The sequence below is a fragment of the Gobius niger genome (assembly GCF_951799975.1).
Source record: "Gobius niger genome assembly, chromosome: 9".
NCBI lineage: Eukaryota > Metazoa > Chordata > Actinopteri > Gobiiformes > Gobiidae > Gobius > Gobius niger.
The window spans coordinates 4283137-4302793 of record NC_136860.1 but is presented as its reverse complement, the minus strand read 5'-3'; the positions used below and the strand labels follow the sequence as shown (position 1 = coordinate 4302793).

The 19657-nt window shown below is 42.1% G+C and overlaps 1 protein-coding gene across 1 annotated transcript; it reads right to left on the bottom strand.

Moving 5' to 3' along the window:
* Positions 1-455: 455 nt before the first annotated feature.
* On the bottom strand, positions 456-19421 carry usp37 (ubiquitin specific peptidase 37). Its single transcript, XM_079563011.1, has 24 exons — positions 19287-19421; positions 16620-16845; positions 15852-16002; positions 15521-15606; positions 14160-14272; positions 13885-13962; positions 13715-13803; positions 13534-13627; positions 11614-11769; positions 10335-10466; positions 10136-10259; positions 9281-9510; positions 7976-8093; positions 7822-7901; positions 6443-6598; positions 6305-6358; positions 4836-4977; positions 4528-4747; positions 4291-4445; positions 4073-4133; positions 3244-3356; positions 2780-2849; positions 2568-2706; positions 456-869 (listed from the first exon to the last, which is right to left on the bottom strand). Exons 2-24 carry the CDS (start codon positions 16791-16793, stop codon positions 788-790), a joined length of 2817 nt encoding a protein of 938 aa, XP_079419137.1. The 5' UTR covers positions 16794-16845; positions 19287-19421; the 3' UTR covers positions 456-787.
* Positions 19422-19657: the final 236 nt, after the last annotated feature.

Here is a 19657-nt window from a genome sequence, read left to right as displayed (position 1 = left end):
ATTCCTGAACAAAGATGGTGCATCACAGAAAAATTGCAGTTTTAACTGTGAACCTGTTTTTAACACCCAGAGAAACAGCCGTAACACCAATGACATTTCAAAATGACCCACAGTATGAAGTGACATTTTGAAGTTACTTTTTTGCTCTTAGTGATGATGTCCTTTATTTTTCCCAGGATTTGGCTTGAGGGACAGATTTTTCTTACTTATTTTAATATTTGTGATTTTTCATATAAGATCTGCAGATTATTGAAGTCTATTCTCTGTTTGGAATTGGCAAGAAAAATATTTATAGATATATTGGAAATTTTCCAGCTTTTTGTTTGGCCATTTTTGTGATGTTTAGTTTCACTTCCTTATTGACAGGAAGTGACATAGATGGAGGCAAACAATTCTTAACTGTTCAAATCAGCCAAGCCTCAAAGAAACTCCCAAACTTCACGTTGTAGCTTATAGATCAACATAGAATAAAACTTTATTTGTCTTTGAAAACATACAATCCATTAGCACCGGAGCGCGGCGCTCATATCGCTGTGAACGAGAAGAGAAACGGCAATAACATTTTAAACAAGGAACATTTCAACCTTTACAAAACATCGTTAGATCAATTTAGAGCAAAGGAAAGGCTCTGAAGGCTTATGCATTAAATATTAACAGTTGTCTGTCTAGTGTGGGCAGAAAGCGGGTGTTTTTGGGGCTCAGGAGATGCCGGGACGGAGCGGGCGGTCAGTAGTAAATGAGCACAGTCTATGGGCGACACAGAGGAGATACAGGTGGGTCTGAAGTTTTAAAGTGGCTGCAAGACGTTTCTCGCGGCGTCCGACGAGCTGCCGGATTTCTCCATCTCCGAAAGCTGCTCGAACACGTCCCTGCAACAGAAGGAAAACAGCGTTAAGAGTTTAGATGAACAATCCAGGGATTCACGATCTACAGAGGAGACGAGGAGGTGAAATGATGCTTCAGACTCACGGGACTAAACCAGAAAAAGTCACCAGACTTACACTGTCAGTCTCTGAAAAGAGGCCAATTCTGCTGGTTCTTTCTCTGCTTTACCTGTGGCTCGCGGTGGAGGATTGTGCAGTAAAAGTCATGATAAAGTCAGTAGATCATAGATAACACACACACTACGCAGGCGCTGTGATGACATCGTTTTAGTAAAAGACGCCATGTATGCGGCGTTTTGAGATCTTTCCAAATGATCGTGTACAGACTCAAAAATGGAGGTTTCGCATGGCTGGATTGATAACATATTTTTTTGTGTTTAGTCCTGAGCCTGAATTATCGAGCCTCGTTTCCTTTGTTTACAGCGACACAAACAGGATTCTCCTGTAGTGGCCGTCAGACAAACTCCCCTCCGCGTGCACTGCAAACTATTCTCACAGTGAGCAAACATATTACATATTACATTAATAGACCGTCATTACTCACTCCTGACAAAATGACTACATATCTACGAATCATCAAAAAGGGCATAAGGGCAGGATCGTCACGGTAGACTCGGCTCTCGTGTGACGTGTAGTTCGCGGTGCTCCTATGCGAACAGTCCGACCCTCATTAGTACAAGATTTGTACATTTTTTTAACTTTTTTTTTTCCACGAAAACCAGCCTGGTTTCTTTCATTGTGACTAACCCAGTGTTATCACAAAAGGATTATCTAGCTGTAGAAAGAAAATGAGAAACCAGGCTCTAAAGTTTATTTTAACGTGTCTAAAGTGCAATGCTTTCCAATGGGGGACTAGCGGCGATATGGAGCTACTACAGCAATGGCGGCCCCTAGTGTCGTCATAAAGGAGAGCAGCCAGAGGCCATTGCTGGCAACAAGCGAGTGTCTCGCACCTGTGGGTCGGATTAGGTCACGGAATACGCCATATGCGCATCATTGTAGCTGCGTCTAATTGTAACATCTTAACCCCCACCTGAGCCAAGCACATTTTCTACAGATTGGCTTTACCCAAATCTAAAAGCTTCTTGAAAAAAGCATCAAAAATTTGACATGAAATGTGATGAAAACATGTCAAAAAAGCACACAAAAAACTACAAAAACACAACAAAATCGTACCGACAAAAACGTTAGGGTCAGTTTTGTAGGTCTTAGCTTTCAAATCAGGCGTTAACCTGGCCTATAGGCTGTAGGCTACAGTTGAGAAGCTTTTGAGTAAAACCGAACTGGAGAAAGTGCCCGATTAAAGCGGAGGGTAAAGTTTTTAGACGTCAATATGAACAAATCCAATAGTGTTTTGCAGCTTGTGATTCATTTATGCAGCTCAATACGGAGAAAGAGTGTGAGAGCGCCACGTCTCTTAGAGAAGATTAAAACCTTTTTTTTTATTTTTTAAAGGTTTTTCTGACAACTCCTTTTAAGGCCTCTTGCAGATTTGCACGTTGCCGCTACATGAAGCTGATGCTAAATGCTCAGTTAAATGGAAATTAAACATATGCTACTGTGTATATAAATATATATAAATATTAAAAACGCAAATCGAATCATAATATCGGTCTCTGGAAAATGTTTGGCGTTCTGCAATGTCTGTGGAGGAAACCGCATCAGTCGGATAACTTCACTCACTTGTGCATGTAGAAGAAGATGTATCCGCTGCGGTCCCGGTCCGTCTGAACGGCGCTCTCTTGTGTTCGAGACACGTCCAGGTCGTTGAAGGTCAACCACGACTGTTTCTTCATGTCGTACACGTCGCTGATATAGTGGCCTGAAGGAACATGAACCATTACAGCTGCAAAACGGCCGGACACAGATGTTCATGTTTAGATTTAGCTACTGACCAGAGGAAGAGCTGCTCCCGATGTGACTGACCACACTGATGAGTCTGAAGGAGTTTGGTAAGAATCCGCTCTGGAAAATGAATTACCGTTAGCAGACGCAGGCACAGTATCACCGTTCACCAGACTGTTAAGTATTTCTGTGAATATCACTCCACATTTAACTCATTAAGAAAGCAGTGTGGATAAATAAATACTTCTTCATTTGTTTGAAACTGAAGTGGCTCTTTTGATCGCTGTATTGAGCCAAGGACACATGAGTCTCATCATATCGCCGTGTCCGAGGCTTTGCTGTGCATTATCGTGAGACAAAATAATGTTCACACACAGAGCGTTGCTTCCCCTGCGCTGTAAAGGATCTATCATTTCAAATTAACAGCGCTACACGCCTGGATAGATCAGCTGCTTGCCCACCATCCACCAGGACATCACAGAAATAAACTGCGAGCCTCTCGTATGTGCAGTACCTCTGCGTTCCTGCGGAGGCTCTCCGCCTCGGCCTCCGTGTACTCCATGTCCAGGACGTCCTCGTTTCCAGAGTCGTCTGAACACAGCAGCTCCGGCAGCGAGTTATTGAACTCTGAAGAGTCGAAAGAAGAGGAAGAGACATGAATATGACACGAGTACATACTTATAAATACAAGTACAGTACAGTATTTTCCGGACAATAAGTTGCACTTTTTTTTTGTTTGGCAGTGGGCGTGTCTTATACTCCAAAGTGACTACTGTGTGAGAGAGATATATATATCTATATCTATATCTATATCTATATATATATCTATATATCTATATCTATATCTATATATATTTTTTTTTAAATATACAATTTCACATGCCACTAGAGGGCACTGCAGGCTAATCGAGCAGCAGAAAGAAAGTTTGGAGTGAACGAGAAAGCGGAGATTACTCTCACCTCTTTTACCACGAAGAAGAAAACAAACCAAAGCTAATCACGGGCTAAAAGCTCAATGGCCACAGTGAGAGGAACAAGTTCACAAATGAGAGCTTGGAAAACGTGCTGCCGGGAGAGGCTTCTCAACGGTGCGGTGGTTTGTTCTTTATGCTATAGTTATCTGAACTGTTTATGTAACGTTAACATACCAGACACCTATTTCGTTTGTTTAGCTTGATATAGCTAACCATTGATGTGTTACGTTAGCAAACCGTACGCCTATTCAGCCTGTTGTTTATTCCTTCATTAGGCATTTCATGGCTGGTGTGTCTTAAACTCCACAGCAACTTATAGTCCGGAAAGTAAAGGAGGCTACATGTTCCACAGCACTGTCCAAGGCTCACCTTGTAAACTGAGCTCTGTCGCCCTCTTCAGGTCGTCGTCCTCCCTCATCTCCTGAGCCTCCTGCACATCCACCAACACAAACACAACATTTTTACTGATCATATTAGAAAAAGTCTACGCTTTAAAATGAACTGAGGGAATGTGCACTCATTTAGAAATTAAAATTGACTGTATGTGGCTGTAACATCAGTGAGTGGTTTGGGACAGTGTTACTCACGTGCTCCTGGAGGCTCTGCGCCAGCGCCTGCTGCAGCTCCTGCTCCTCTCGCTCCTGGTCCAGACTGTACTGTTGAACCCAGTCCAGCTCCTGAGCCTCCGGAGTCTGGTTCTCCTTGTTCTCGTCCATCGTCAGGTCCAGAGAGCCCAACACGTCTGAAGGAGACACACCATCAGCATTGTTTCACTTTTGACTGTTGTTTAACGAGAGCAGAGTAGATGTTCTCCTCCTCCTCACCAGCAGGGGGCCTGTTGTCCGTGTCCATGATGTCGGTGTGATAAACCAGGTCCTGCGCCGGCTCTGCGTCTCCGAAGCCCGTGTCGGGGCTGCTGCTGGGCTCCTCCTCCAGGGGGAGCCCCGCCTCGTGTCGACTCATCTCCAGCACCGCGGCCAACATCTCCTCGTCGTTCACGTCGTTTAGACCGAAGTCCGACGACTCCACCACCACCACCGTGCGCTGGGACGACACAACAGCAGTGAGCGGTCAGTTATAAGCCAGAAGCCATTCCTAAACTATTCTGAACGGCTCATAATGTCAGACTCACCTCCTCAGAGCGGTCGTCACTGTCCTCCGTCAAAGAGCTGCTGAGGCGCCGCTTTCTGCTCACAGAGACTTTTCTGTTGGATTCTTCTTCACCGTCAGAGTCCAGGAGGAGAGAGACGCTGGCCGCTTTCCCTCCAACCCTCCTAACACACAAGAAAACATATTCACAAAACGCCTTTCAAACAGTGACTGCAGCGTATGAAGCGGTTATATCGGTTTTGGAGACTTTCTAACCAACAAATCTTTAGCAGAAATTAAAGAACTAAACCCAGCCTAACAGCAGTTACATCAATAACTAGTTTAATTTAGTCATCATTTTAGTCTCATTAAAGGGATATTTCCGGATTTTTGACATAGGGCCTCATTTCTCAGTTATCCAGAGTGTTGCTGGTACCTGGAGATATTTTTTTTGTAATTCACGCAATTCTTATGTTTGAAGAGTTTTGTGGCACTAGGCTAGTGCTAGGGCGCATTTCTATGGTATCAGCTAGCCTGCATTAAAAACAGTCTGACCCGCTCCACAGTGCACCTGAGGCAAATCACTTATAACACTAGACTAACCATATAAAACATGCTAGCTGAAATCTTAGAAATGCACTAGCCTTGCAAACTCTTCAAACATAAAAACTGCATGAATTGCAAAAAAAATATCTCAAGAAATCAGCAACACTCTGGATAACTAGGAAATGAGGCCCTATGTCAAAAATCCGGAAATATCCCTTTAACTACTTGTTTTGTTTTAGTCTAATTTTAAACGACGAAAATGTTACTTACCAACTAATAAAGACAAAATATTTTAGCCGACAAAATTATTTGCCAAACAGATCAGTGTGAGCTGTTGTAAACACACTAATCTTGTTACAAACCAGCTTGAATCCACTGTAAACTAGGACTAAACTAGGACTCTCTTAAATAGATTTTTTTTGCAATACCAGTACTTTAACGATACTTTTTCCGACACCGATACTAAAATATTTGTCACAATAATATGCGGAAGATCATTAACAACAACATCAGGTTTATCTCCAATGTCTAGAAATGGAGAATAATATGGGGTAAATTGTGGCAAAAATAAGAAAAAAAAAATGGGGCAACAGGGAATAAATTCATGGGGAAATAGGGAAAATATTTGTAATAAAAAATTGAGGGAAACAAATTGAGAAAATTAGAAAAATTGGGACAAAAACAAGAAAAACATGAGCCAAACATTGGGAACATTTTCAAAATAAATAGGGAAATAGGTAAAAATGAAAAGAAATAATTTGAGCTGAAACAACCCTGTATTTCCTTTAATGCCGGCCCAGGATCAACAGCATCAGATAAAGACATATTTTTTTACTATTATTTTTTTCGATACCTGTATTCCCTAAACCTTCTTCTGAAACCATATATATTAGTATAAATTCACAGTACCCAGCCCTAATAATGACTTTGTTGTAAAGATTCACCCACATACACTGATGGTCTTACCTGGACAGAGCCGTGGACGACCCGAGTGACTGTGAGCCTTTGAGAGTCCTGGCCCTTTCACTGAAACAGAAAACACATGTTAAAACCCGTCTTACGGAGTGAAGACTTTAAAAGTGCAGTTTGAGCCGAGTTCCTTACGCTGCCGTCCAGCTGAGGGAGACGGGGGCGCGTGTGGAGTCTGTGCAGTGGGACGACAGGGTCAGATACCGCGGGATCAGGACCTGCTGCCCCAGTTTGGAGTTCAGAGAGAGCTGCGCGTTAAAGCTGTACCTCTTCAAGTGCAGGATCAGAACTCTGGACAGAATCAAAAACAACAAGAGGATACATGAGTAAACAATGACGGGCTGATTTATCAAGACATTTTCATATCTTTTTGTTTTTTAGACACACAAAAAACAGATAAATTAGGAAGGTTATGTATAATGTATGTGCATGTTATGATTTATTGAGCTGAGATGAAAGATAATAAAAATGCACACTTTTATTTAAGGCGAGACGCTAGGGGAAAGGGAAAAATGTAAATTTAGAGATATCAATTTGCTGAACATTACTGATATTAATTTGAGATAAAAATATCTGCCGCTTCATGTTTCCATATTAAAATAAAACTTTTTATGCATAAAAATGGCTAAAGTTGTCAATATTTTCCAGCAAGCGAATCTTAATAATGGATAGATCCAGATTCAAATGTATGATTTTATTTTGTTGACATATTAGTAACAGACTTTTTTTTAAATAAAGCTAATCATAAGTGAAAACTATTTTGCCTTGTTTTCTTGGGTTCAAAGCTCAATAAATTAGGCTGGGAATTAGATATTACAAAACCCCTCTTAAAAACCCTTCAAAATATTGTAAAGTCCAAGACTGAAAAGTTTGGAGTCTGGAGGAGCTACAAAAGTGGAGGAGATGCATCGTTTTGGATACAAAATCTGTCAATAAATGTTAAAAGGAACAGGCCACCATTTTTCCATACTGAGATATGTTCTTACCTGAGCTTAAACGAGTTGATGCGTACCTGTCTGGTTTTTACGCGTGCGCTCAGTCACGCAAAAAGACCAAAGATATTGGTAGCATTTGGCCTCTCCCAATGTATTCCTATGGCTTCAAACGGGGATGAAGTTGGAAGCGACCAAGCTCTTCCACGGGCACAAAGACCAGACAGGTACGTATCAACTCGTCTAAGCTCAGGTAAGAACATATCTCAGCATAGAAGTACACTGGCCTGTTCCTTTAATGAATAAGCGTGGGGAACCCGGCTTTTGCAACATGATGTCGGAGTTACTTCCTGGAAATTTCCACCTCCCTCACGAACAAAACATCATAAAATAATCATACAGGGTAACTTTTTTCTCTTTTTTATACTCTGAGATAAAAACTATGATGTTATTGGAGAAAACTAGCAAAACCTTTCCACATTGACCCCTGTGTGAAAAGATGTTTTCCCTGCCGTGTCTCGCCTTCAGATCATGTTGTCGTCAAGACTCTAAACCACTCGAGATGAAACAGACGACACAAACCTCGGGAGTTTGCTGAACTTGTGCGTCACAGTCGCTGCTTTGCCGTTGCACTTTTCACACGAGTACTCGATCTCCTCCATCTGGGAAAAAGACAAAAGACTAGTATTATATCTAAACTTGTGAAGATCTACTTGAGGGACTGAACTGGACTCACTCTGAAGAACAGGTCCAGAGAGTCCTGTATGGAGCGCAGCGGGAGAGTCTTCTTCCGTCGAGGTAGGTCTATAGACAGGTCGTTGAACACCTCGCGTTTGGTCACCACTTCGCCACAACTGGGAGGGGATTTATAGAAGTTAAGAGTGAAGAAATTACTTAATATTCCTTCCTCAAATTATCCAGCATCAGAAAAATCTCAATGACAGAAAACAGACTGGAAGCTGCAAGTCATATTCGGGCATTCTGCTCTCCTGAAATTTTATCTACTGAGCGGCGCTGTGAACAAAAAATTAGTCTGTTGCAGCATACTGCATTCAGACAGAACAAGATGGAGACTTTTCTGTTCTGTTTTATTGCCTTAATGGTTTGGTGCAGCCCTGTGAGGCGACTCCTGTTGTGATATTGGGCTAAACAGAACCATTGATTGATTTAGACGTCAGGGGCGAGTAAAGTGTAGGAAGGAGCTCTGGACTGAAAAGAACTGCTTTTTTGGATCTAACTAGTCCCTCTTTGTTACTGCCATGTGCTATGGATCTTTAACTATAGCTATACACATAGTCTACGCCAGGATCTCCACAGTATTTAAGCACAAATCCAGCCCATACGTCCAAATAAAGGACTATTATTTGTGCCAGTGGAGGATGGTTATTCCAGGTTAGCCCCGTTAGCTTGTTACAATCGCCTACAGCTCATTGTTGATGAAAAGTCCACAATAAAGCACAAATGCATCATGCTCGAGTTACTGCTTTATTGGTGTTATTAGTGCATAAGACTTGTTTTCACCGGGTCTATGCGTGCTAGCAGCTAAGGAGCGGTTAGCATTTCGGCTACGGACTTATTTATTGACATGGCTGATGTTCTCACATTGAAAACACAGACAGGATAAAGTTGTCTTGGGCAGAGAGAGAGAATCAGAGGCCGTCAGTGCTTTTTACTATAGTCTCCCAGGGACAGCTCAGACACCGGGGGCAGCAGTTAGTTATCCCGCCCGGCCTTCGAGACCGTACAGCGGGGCAGTGTGTGGCTGAGTGTCCGCTGAAGGCAGGAGGGGGGGTGGGGAGGTACGAGCCCCAAATGTAGGGAGTCGGAACGGTCAAAGTCTGCATCATAAAAGATCAGCTACAGAATTGTATTCCTTTTTAGAAGAAGATGAAGCAAGCAGAGCGAACAAAAAACGCTACGGCAGAGAGACCCAGAATTGAGTTGCTCCCCTGCCCATCGGATGAAATTTTGAGAGAGCAGAACGCCCGAATTGAATACTCTTTTAATCTCACAAACTCAAAAACGGGAGCCTCGTCCTCACCATTTGCACGTGATGGTGTGCTGGACCTCGAACTCCATGTTGACGGCCACGGGGCAGGTGTAGACCCGGCTTGTGTCCGCCTCGTCGCCCGGCTCTGGCTTCGAGCCGCCGTTCTCGCCCGCAGCAGCAGAGGGCGCCGCAGATGAAGCTTCGCTCGACCAGCTCCTGTTCATCTTCTCCACGTCGTCCTTCAGCTGGTCCAGACACTGGCTCAGGAACTCGTGCGCATCCTGACGAGAACAAACAGCAGAACTTTTAACTAGGGCTGCTCGATTATGGAAAAAATAATAATCACGATTATTTTTGTCATAATTGAAATCACGATTATTCAAACGATTATTTGTTGCCTTTAAGAAAAAGTCTATCTTTATTTTATTTATTTATTAATAAAAAAAAAGGTCTATCTTTATTTTATTTATTTATTAATCAAAAGTACAAATGATTTCAAGTACGCCTTGATTAAAGAGAGGTCCCTGTTTCACACCTGCCCCCTGCTGGCCAGCCCTCACACCTGCGCAAGTAAACTGAGCAGCGCGGCCTGATGACATCATCACACAGCGCCGTTTGTTTTCTATGTCAGACAAAAGCATGAGCCATGGCACGTGAAAAGCGAAGGAAAAATAATCCCAGCGCCGTGAAATAATGCAAGTCTGCTTTGCAAAAAAAAAAAAGTTGAAAAAAAAAAAAAAAGTTACGAAAAAAATTAGAATCGATTTTTTGCGATTATGCTAATTTTGTAATCGTTTACTGTTGTAATCGAAATCGTAATCGAATTTCGATTAATTGCACAGCCCTACTTTTAACACCACACTTGTACCGGCTCAAAACGATCAACGTAAAACTCAGGATTCTTACGTTCTGCATGTTTCCAGAAAACCTCTCGGCCGTCGATGAAATTGCACTTTTCACTTTCCTCAAAAGGTCCTTCTTTGTCTCTGGGCAGCCCACGTCCTTCTTGGCCATGAGGTGAGCGAACCGCCTGGAAAAAGGGCCACGGAATTACAAAAATGAACTCAAATTTACACTGTGTGATCATTTTCAAATGCTTCAGTACCTCAGTAGTGCGTTGATGGGGACTTTCTTCCAGGGAATGCTCTGCTTTAACATGTCATTGGAGAAAGACGGGAGGCTGAAGAGCGACTGCAGGATGGCGTTCATGTAGCAAGTGTTGCCCAGGTTCGAGAAACTGAAGAAAACAAAGGACAGGACTCAAAAACAAAGGAGCATCAAGGACTCTCCTCACAACGAATAATTTCTCTCCCACACGTTAGATGTCGAACCAATTAAAAACTTCTGCAACAAAGTTTTCTCACAACTAATTAAAAATGTATTTGCAAACAAGAGATTTATTACATTGCGTGTCTGAGTGTTTTGCTTCTGAATTTAGAAATTGCAAATAGTCAACTTAAACGGACTATACGGAGTTTAAAAATGTTAAAATTATGTATTTTCCTCCCCCTACATGTTCCAGCCATGTCCTAATGTGTAGAATGAGCTCAGACCTGTTCACCACAACTGCCTCACTGAGCTGCCTTTAGCCGTGAGGCGCTAAACAACGGAAGTTTCCTCGTTCATATAGTGACGTAAATCATTAGTGATAGATAAATAAATGTGCTGTATTTAACTGCGTTCATGTGGAGAGAGTGGCTGTGAGCCAGAATACATTTTATATGTTATATATTTTCTTATTCTTTACAAAGTCCTGCTTTTGAAAAGATACTAAAGCAGGCGTGGAAAACGTAAAGAGTGCCATCTACAGCAAATAGTGCCAAAATAAGCTCTGGCTGAATGAAGTAAAAAGATTGCACATGCCTTTGAGCAGAGCCGCAGGTGACTGAGGCCCCGCCCACTTGAGCTCCAGCCACTGGAGCTCCGCCCACTAGAGCTCCGCCCACTGGCCCATGTTACAAAGAAAATTACATTGATCAGCCTATGATTGATTTGATCAGGCTGAAAATAATAGAACTGCCACACGTCTGTTTGAAACATCTCTTCCACATGATCGTGTTGGTGCTTCGTCGTGTTTATGAGAAGTCACAATAATGAAGTTTGTCCACAGGAGGTCAGTGTTCAGACAGAATGAAACAGCTCAGACTTCGAAGCGCACAACACTTTTTTTGCAGGAAAATCACTACTACTTTCTGAATCCGTCGGTCAATGTCTCCAATCAGAACTAGATTAATTCCACTTGCTACAACTTTGTATCGAAAAAGAAAAGCCTGTAGTCTTGAATAGCTCTCATGCACAAAGGGGAATAGAGTCTTACTTGTATCGCACTCTGATCGAATAGAAAAGCGTTCACACTTGAACCCCATGTCAGTGTGTGTGTTTACCCCTGCAGAGGCGGCTGCGGCTGGGCCTGGGCGGTGGGTCTCTGCTTGTTCCAGCCTCCGTAGTCCAGAGACGGGCGGACCTTTTTGAATGGAGTGGAGTGGTTCGGTAACAGAAGGCTTCTCTTGGCCGAGGACGACTGCGCAGCGGCCGAGGGTCTGTGGACACAAGGAAACACTTATGAGCAAAATGAGGGTATTCAAAGTCTTGGCTAATGGAGTGAGGAGCATAAGTGCTACAGAGATCATTCCATTTAAGGCGAGACACTACATATTAGGACAAAACAAATAATTTGGAGATGTTAATTTTGAGATAAAACCTCATATCAAGCCAGGTTTGAATTTATGGTTCCATTTTGTTGGTATATTAAGCTACAAAGCTTCCATAAATCAGAAAGGAATTACATATTAACTTCTTAACTAGGGTTGTGCCGATGGATGAGCAACATCACGATGGAGAGGCACCATCGTGATGCCACGCCCCCTGCTGTCAGAAACACGTACTGGTCTTCTGTAGGCCTTGTAAACCTACAAACTTTGCAGGGATTGCTCTGTAAATTAAATCACGGATATAACTAATATGCACGCTAGTGTCAGTAGCCTGCCAGAAGCCATGATGTGTAATTATTAAAGTAAAGACGCAGCGCTGCTCTATTTCTGACGCGCGGGGCTCTCTCTCTGCAGCTCAGAGTTTAACAGCGCGTGGTTTTGCTTTGCTTTGTATGGAAACTTAAACCGTTTTAAAATGACGAGATGGCTCTCACATCGGAGCTAGCTGAGCACGCATGGGTTTAGATTATTCTCACGAAGAACAGAGAGGAAAGAGAGAGGAGAGAAAGAGGCGGTGCAGGAGGTACGAGGTTACGAGCAGACGGACCGGGCGGCGCGTGGAGCGGCTTCAAAAACGTAAGCTACGACTTACATTTTTGCCAATATTTATATGGCAAACTTATAAATATTGTCCCGTTCACCCAGTGTTTCTTAAACATTACGTTAAAACTGAGCAAATGCAAATAATAAGCTCCGATTTACATTCGTATTAATGTGATAAGAGTCTTGGTATTGAGGAGTTGACGCTCTGAATAAGTCGTTCTCCTCTCAGACTTTACGCACGAGTTTTAACACATTTCTTTTGCAAAAGTCGTGTTCCATGACTCAGATAAAGTTTAGTTTAGATCCATTTATCCTGCAATCTCACATTTTCTTAACATACATAGTAATATGCAGCATATATATAGGCTATGTAAATGTCTTTAAAAAATGCTTATAATGAGAAATGGACGATATCATCGTCCATCACGATGGTTCACTGTAAACATCATCAACGGCCAATTAAGGGAACATCGCCCAACCCTATTCTTAACTCCCAACCGAGTGCATTTTCTCAAGTTCAGCTTTACCCAAATCTAAAAGGTTACAGCCTATAGGCCAGTGTAGCGCCTCATTTGAAAGGAAAGACCTAAAGAATTGATCTAGAAAGATCTTTTTTGTTACATTGTTGCAGTATTGTCATCACATTTTTTTCATTGCGTTTGTGAGATTTTGGTCACTTTTTCATCGTTTTCCTGTTGCATTTTTGTGACTTTTTCGTCTCGGTTTTTCAAGAAACTTTTAGATTTGGTTAAAGTGGAACTGGAGAAAAATTCGGATGAAATCTTCAACATTTTGGAAAAAGCATAAAGAAAACCTAAAGTGTTGTAAAGTCTGCCATAAAATATGCATCACAAAAGGTTGAGTTTGACCTTTCTTACTCTGATATTAAAACTAAGACTAGCGGGAAGTCTCAACACTGACCACTGCGTGACAGATCTGTGTGCCGTGTCTCGCCTCAGGTTTTTGTAATGTGTTCAAGTGTTTTTCAGGTTTGAAGAAGGTTCTGGCCTGTTAAACTAACTGGAAGCTGCAGTAAAGAACTGAACTCGCCTGTCGAGGAATGAGTGGCTCTGGCCGTAGTCCTTCGTCACCGATCTGCTCCCGTAGAACGAGGTCGGCTGGAGAGGAGTCGAACCCAGTGGACCTAAAACACATGTATGGATAACTGGGTTTATTGCATGATTAATGGTTGATTTATTTATTTTTTATTTGCAAAGAAATTAAGGTTTACCAGAGTTCCTGTTCTCCTCCTGCTGCTTCAGCTTGTCTTTGCAGCTCTGCAGAAACTTCCTGGATGGATCTGAAGTGGCTTTGTTGTTACTGAAAACACATTAGAGGTTTCTTGAGATGATTCTGGGTCGTTTATTTGCTTCATTAAGACAGATTAAGACAAGCTTTTACCTGGAGGAGTCGTTCTCTTTGGGATAGTCCTCAGTCAGGTCGCTCTCAGAGTTCATGAGCCGCTTTCTCTTCTCACTCCTAAAAAACAGGTCTGTGTGTTAGATAAAAGGCCACGTACAAACTTTAGGATTATCAATAACTTGCTATTGGTGTAAAATCCATTACATTTGCACTAAAATGGTGGTTAAAAATCTTTTCACAGCCTCAAAAGTGTAAACAAGAATCAGTTGCTGAGGACATTTCAGCTGGACCTTTTGCTCAGATAAAGCAGTCACCTGTTCTCAGAGAGTGGCCGTGTGGGGGTGGAGCCGGCTCTGCTCGGACTCCCCAGAGGTTTCCGAGGAGTGGAGTCCTCACGGCCCTCGGTGCTCTGACGACGAGGCGTGGTCTGAAAAAATATATACAATTATTAAATGGTCAAACATTATGCTTCAGATGGAACAATGGAGGTAGCAGGGGGGAATTGTACGTGAAATTATTTTGGGCAATTATTTCTACCTAACAGCATGCTAACAGATAAGATGAGACAGGACTTTACTGATCTTTCAATGTTCAATCAACTCTCAAGAAACACCCAGGGCAAGCAAAATAGATAGGAAATATGTAATAAGTAAAGCCTGGTGGCATACGGGAAGATTTTAAAATTGTCCACAGGTTCTCTAAACCTGCTCCACACATGGCTATAACAAATCACGGGTCTAACAGCTTTGGTGGCACAGTGTGAGGTGTGCAGCGGCAGCCACACGGCAAAATCAACATCACACACAAACCGACTTCACTCACAAACATTCCCAGGTCAGACGGGAAATCTCACAAAAACTCAAAGAAAAGATCAAACGTGACTTCAGAGTAAACAAACATGGCAGACGAAGAAAGGGCAGTGGAGATAGTTTTTTTTTAGCTAAAAACAAACGTCTCCGATGTCAACCAGACTTTCTGGTGCGCCATGACAGCAGTTTTGATTTCGGGTTCCCCTCCTTACTTCTCGGTGCTTCCTTCTGATTGGTGGCGACATGTTTGTCCTCGGGGCTCACCACACACACACAATAAATCCAACATGTTGAAAATCCCCGTTTTAAGATCAAAGCGGTCCAAACGTCCGAGCAGACGAGAGCCATCTGAACACACCACCCAAGATTACCTTAAGATAATCGGAAGGCGAGAATCAGGGGTAAAATTGGCCTAATTATCCTGCGATGTGAACCAGACTTTATAGGGATCTTAGGCTATATCCACACGAAGACAAAACACTTATGTTTTCAGAAACTTTCTCTGTAAGTTATCAAACAAAACAGGGTTTCTCGAGTGTGTATGAATGAAGCCAAATACAGCAGCCGGTCCGTTTTCAATTAAGGGGCAACGTTATAACATGGTTAAAATCTTTTTTTTAAAGCCAATTTTGCATGACATGTCCAATTTAAAACGAGCGTTGAACATCTTCTAACAAAAGTAAATATGAAGGAGGTTCAAGAAGTTCAGGATTACAACAAAACACATGAAATGAATCAACTCCATTGTGTGAGGGAACAATAAACGACGAATTAAGAACTAGAACATCCATTCAAAAATAATAAGGGTTCTTAGCATCTATTCTACAAACCGCATCGGGACAAAGTCGTGTTGGCCGCTTACTCACCTGTCTCTCTCCAGGAGGGTTGGACTCCTTCACGGGCCGGTTACCAAGGACACCGAAGTTTGCGCTTCCATAAGAGGTCTTTAAAACTGGAAACGCACAAACAAGAATCAGTTTGCCACAAAACTTACGGCTACGGCAATTCCAATATTTTCCTTATTGTAAATGAGCACTACATGTACATTAGGGTCATGAGCTCCCTATTTTCTTCTTTTCTTCACTTCACTGGTGTAAAACTGTAGTTAATTCTCACTACTGGCATTAAATCACTCAAATATTATGTAGCAAACATGAAAACTTTTCAGAAGCACTTTATATCGAGCTGAATGTGTACCTGGTTTTCCGAGCTTAAGGTTTTCCAGATAATCTTTGGTCTTTTGAGCCAGAGACTGGGGCAGGTTGTCCAGGTAGATAACGCTGTTGTCCTTCAGCGTCACAATGATCTTATTCGACTGAGGCATGACTTTCCTCACGTTCTGGCTCAGCTGCACAACAAACAAAATGGGAACGTTTATATCCGTCTTAAAGAGGTACATTTTATGTGGTCATGTAAAAAAAAGAAGATATTTCATGCATAAAAATGGCCAGACCTGCCTTTATTTTCAGCGATAGAATCTAAATGGATAGACCCAGGTTTAAATTGATCGTTTTATTTTGTTTATATATTTGTATCTGGCTTAGTTCACTATTCGAAAGCGGAAAAACTGTGGGATCAAAGCTCAATAAATCAGGCTGGTAAATAGATCCCTCTGAAAAACCCTTAACACGTTGAGTGTCGCACTGTTGATAAAATGGAGGGAAAAAAATGAAATGAAATCGCATAATACAGGCTCTTGAATTAAACAAACCAAAGAAAATAAATGTGGTTCAAACTAGACTGAACCAAGAAACATGTCGCTTACGATAACGTTAGATGTAACACTTTAATTAGAGGCCCCTAATTAAAACGAAGAGTTCTGATATTGTTGCGTCAAAGTCTTTTGTCTTTCCCTGTTCGTCATTGTTGCTCTGCAGCTGAGTGGGTGGACACTGACAGCTGTATTGTTTTAAGGGTATAAATAAAGACAGATTGAATTAGAGGCCGGGATTGCGCGGTGCATACCTGAAATGTTTTCACTGCTCCTCCGCAGCTGAATCGAAGACACAGGCTGGACTTGCTGTCCCGCTCCTGGATCTCAAAAGTGCCCTCCTTCCATTTGGTGGTGCCCAGGTCCAAACTGTGGACACGTATCTTCACCAGGGAGCTGCTCGACAGTTTGCAGACTAAAGACGTCATGATCTCTCGCTGCAGTGGGTGAAAGAAAGAGTCCCGAGGTCAGATTTTAGACCTAAATGAGAGAAAAACAACAACTCATTAAATTCAGCATAATATACATGTCAAGTTACCGTTGTAATAGAAGACGACCAACGCAATGACCAAATCGCAAAATCACTGAGGTCTTTCATCGGACTGAGTTACACATTTTACCAACAATTTAACCTTTACCCCCCACTTTGAGAGCATTTTCTCCAGTTCGGCTTTATCCAAATCTAAAAGCTTCTCGCCTTGGCCAGTGTAACGCCTCATCTGAAAACTAAGACCCGCAAAACTGATTGACTTTGTCATGTTTTTGCCGCATTTTAATCCCTTCCATCCATTTTCTTCGGCTTTATCTGGGGCCAGGTCTCAGCAGAGATGCCCAGACTCCCCGATCCCCACACACACCTCCTCCAGCTGTTCTGGGGGAACCCCGAGGCGACACCAGGCCAGCTCGGAGACATAGTCCCACCAGCGTGTCCTGGGTCTTCCATGAAGCCTTGTCCCAAAAGGACGTGCCTGGACCACCTGACCAGGAGGTATCCGGAACAGATGCCCTAGCCACCTCAGCTGCTAATTTCGACGTGAAGGAGCAGCGACTCTACTCCGAGCTCCTCCCGGGTAACTGAGCTCCTCACCCGATCACTGAGGGTGCGCCCAGCCACCTTGTGAAGGAAACTCATTTCGGCCGCTTGAATCCGCGATCTTGTCCTTTCGGTCATTACCCAGATCTCATGCTTTAGTCATATTTTTTTGTCGCTTTTTCCAGGAAGCTTTTAGATGTGGGTAATGCTGAACTCGAAAAAATGTGCTCGGTTCAGGTGGGGTTGAAGAGGTTAAAATGCACAACTCTGTATAAGTTATATTTTAGTCATTTTCTCAATTTACTTCTTATTTTATCTTATTCTTTTGAGTAAATTCACTAAATCTTCCCTAAATAATAAAAAATAAATACACAAAAGGAATAAATTGCAAACATTGATTCACATTTTAATCAACATATTTGTCCAATTAATTGATAAAAAATTACCCACAGCTGTTTGCACTTTCAAAATTGTATTAAAACATTCTTCCAATTGACAAAAAATAAAAAAAAGCTTCAAAGTACTGTATAAAGTGGATTTAATAAAGACGAACTAGGACTTTACATAATGAATTAGAAAAGACATTCAGAGTTTAGCTCATTTTTAAGACCAGATATTCTGCTTCTATTAACACATTTGATGTGAGTTAATGAGGAAATGCAAAGTGTAAACAAATCAGACATTGTGTAGAAAGACCCAACCAAACACATCATCGCCTCAAATAGCCTTTTAGACAAAAGGCCTTAAAAGGAACAGGCCACCGTTTTTACCCACTGAGATATGTTCTTACCTTGAGCTTAGCAGAGTTGATGTGTACCTGTCTGGTCTTTGTGTGTGCCCTCAGTCATGCAAAACAACCAAAGATGTTGTTAGCATTTGACCTCTCCCAATGTATCCTATAGCTCCTAACGGGGATGAAGTTGGAAGCTACCAAGCTCTTCCACGGGCACAAAGACCAGTCAGGTACGGATCAACTCGTCTAAGCTCAGGTAAGAACATATCTCAGTAGGTAAAAACGGTGGCCTGTTCCTTTAAATAAAGATATTATACAAATATCACACTAATCTATCTGCACAAATGCTACATTTAAACTTTGTACTTTACGCAGTTTAGGCTGAAACAATCAGATTTATATTAAACGTGCAAAATAATGTGTATCTAGACATTTGTTTAACACTGACACAACGTGAGCTTCCATGTCTATATGTCTAAAACAAGTTTAAGAAAGTTTGGGAATTAAAAGGTTGAATACCACACTTATGCAAAAAGGTTGAGAAACATTAAACAGTAATACACACTAATCAGACAGGCAAATAAATCTAAAAAGGGAACTCTGCTAAGCTAGCAGTTTGAGGCTATGCAAAAAGCCCATTTCCTCACGACTCACAACAAACTGGAGAAACGCGGTAAAGTGACAACAACATCGCACGCGAAACAACTAAAGTTCGCACATACTTGTGTTGGTAACAGATACGGAAAGTTATTCACCTTGCAAACAGAGAAGTGTTTGATTTCCTGGTCCCGTTATAAAACACAACGCATCCCGGTTTGCATCAAATTAGCTTTTAGCCAAATTACATGGCACAAATAAAGCGAGCAGTGGCCGAGGATATAATATAATTGTGCGTAACATCTTGTTCTAAACAAAACTGTCAAATTAGATGAAAATGCGAGTAGTTTGCGTCCATTTATGCCACTTTAACCGAGTTAAACGCCTCCGATAGCTGTAACTCCCATCGTGCGTGCTCCCATCCATAGAATGGATGGAGGAGGCCGACATTAGCGAGTCTGTTAGCATATCAGAGCTAACTGTGCTAAATTGGCTCCCGGGACTAATTTACTACCAAAAACGCGCTCGTCGTTGGTTTAAACTGCTTCGTGTACTTACCTGTCGATGATACGCGATGGCCTGGACGCTTTTATGCCACAGGGTCGCGTTCCGAAGTCATGCGAAGGCAGAAAGTGACTTTTACCGGCAGTTTGTTGACAGTGGAGCACGACGCCTCACGACGCTGCGCGATGATGGCGGGAACGAACATTTACAACGGAAATGATGAGTGACACGACTTCCGGTTGAGCGCTTAACCTCCGCCTTAACCGACTGCTTTTTCTCCAGTTTGGATGAAAACTGTGTATAAAAAAATAGATTAAAAAAAATCAAACAAAAACGTGACAGAAAAGCAACAAAAAGTGACAAAAACGTGGTGAAAACATGACTAAAAAAAATCTATGAAAAAGCAACAAATAAGCCACAAAAAG

Bases quoted from the DNA above. Each gene is read 5' to 3' on its own strand.
- usp37 (XM_079563011.1), bottom strand. From the start codon at position 16,793: ATGACGTCTTTAGTCTGCAAACTGTCGAGCAGCTCCCTGGTGAAGATA. The intron at 13,628-13,714 runs GTAAACCTTAAT...CATGTGTTTTAG, and splicing joins GGAGGAGAACAGGAACTCTG to GTCCACTGGGTTCGACTCCT. The intron at 11,770-13,533 runs GCGAGTTCAGTT...TTGTGTCCACAG, and splicing joins AGCCACTCATTCCTCGACAG to ACCCTCGGCCGCTGCGCAGT.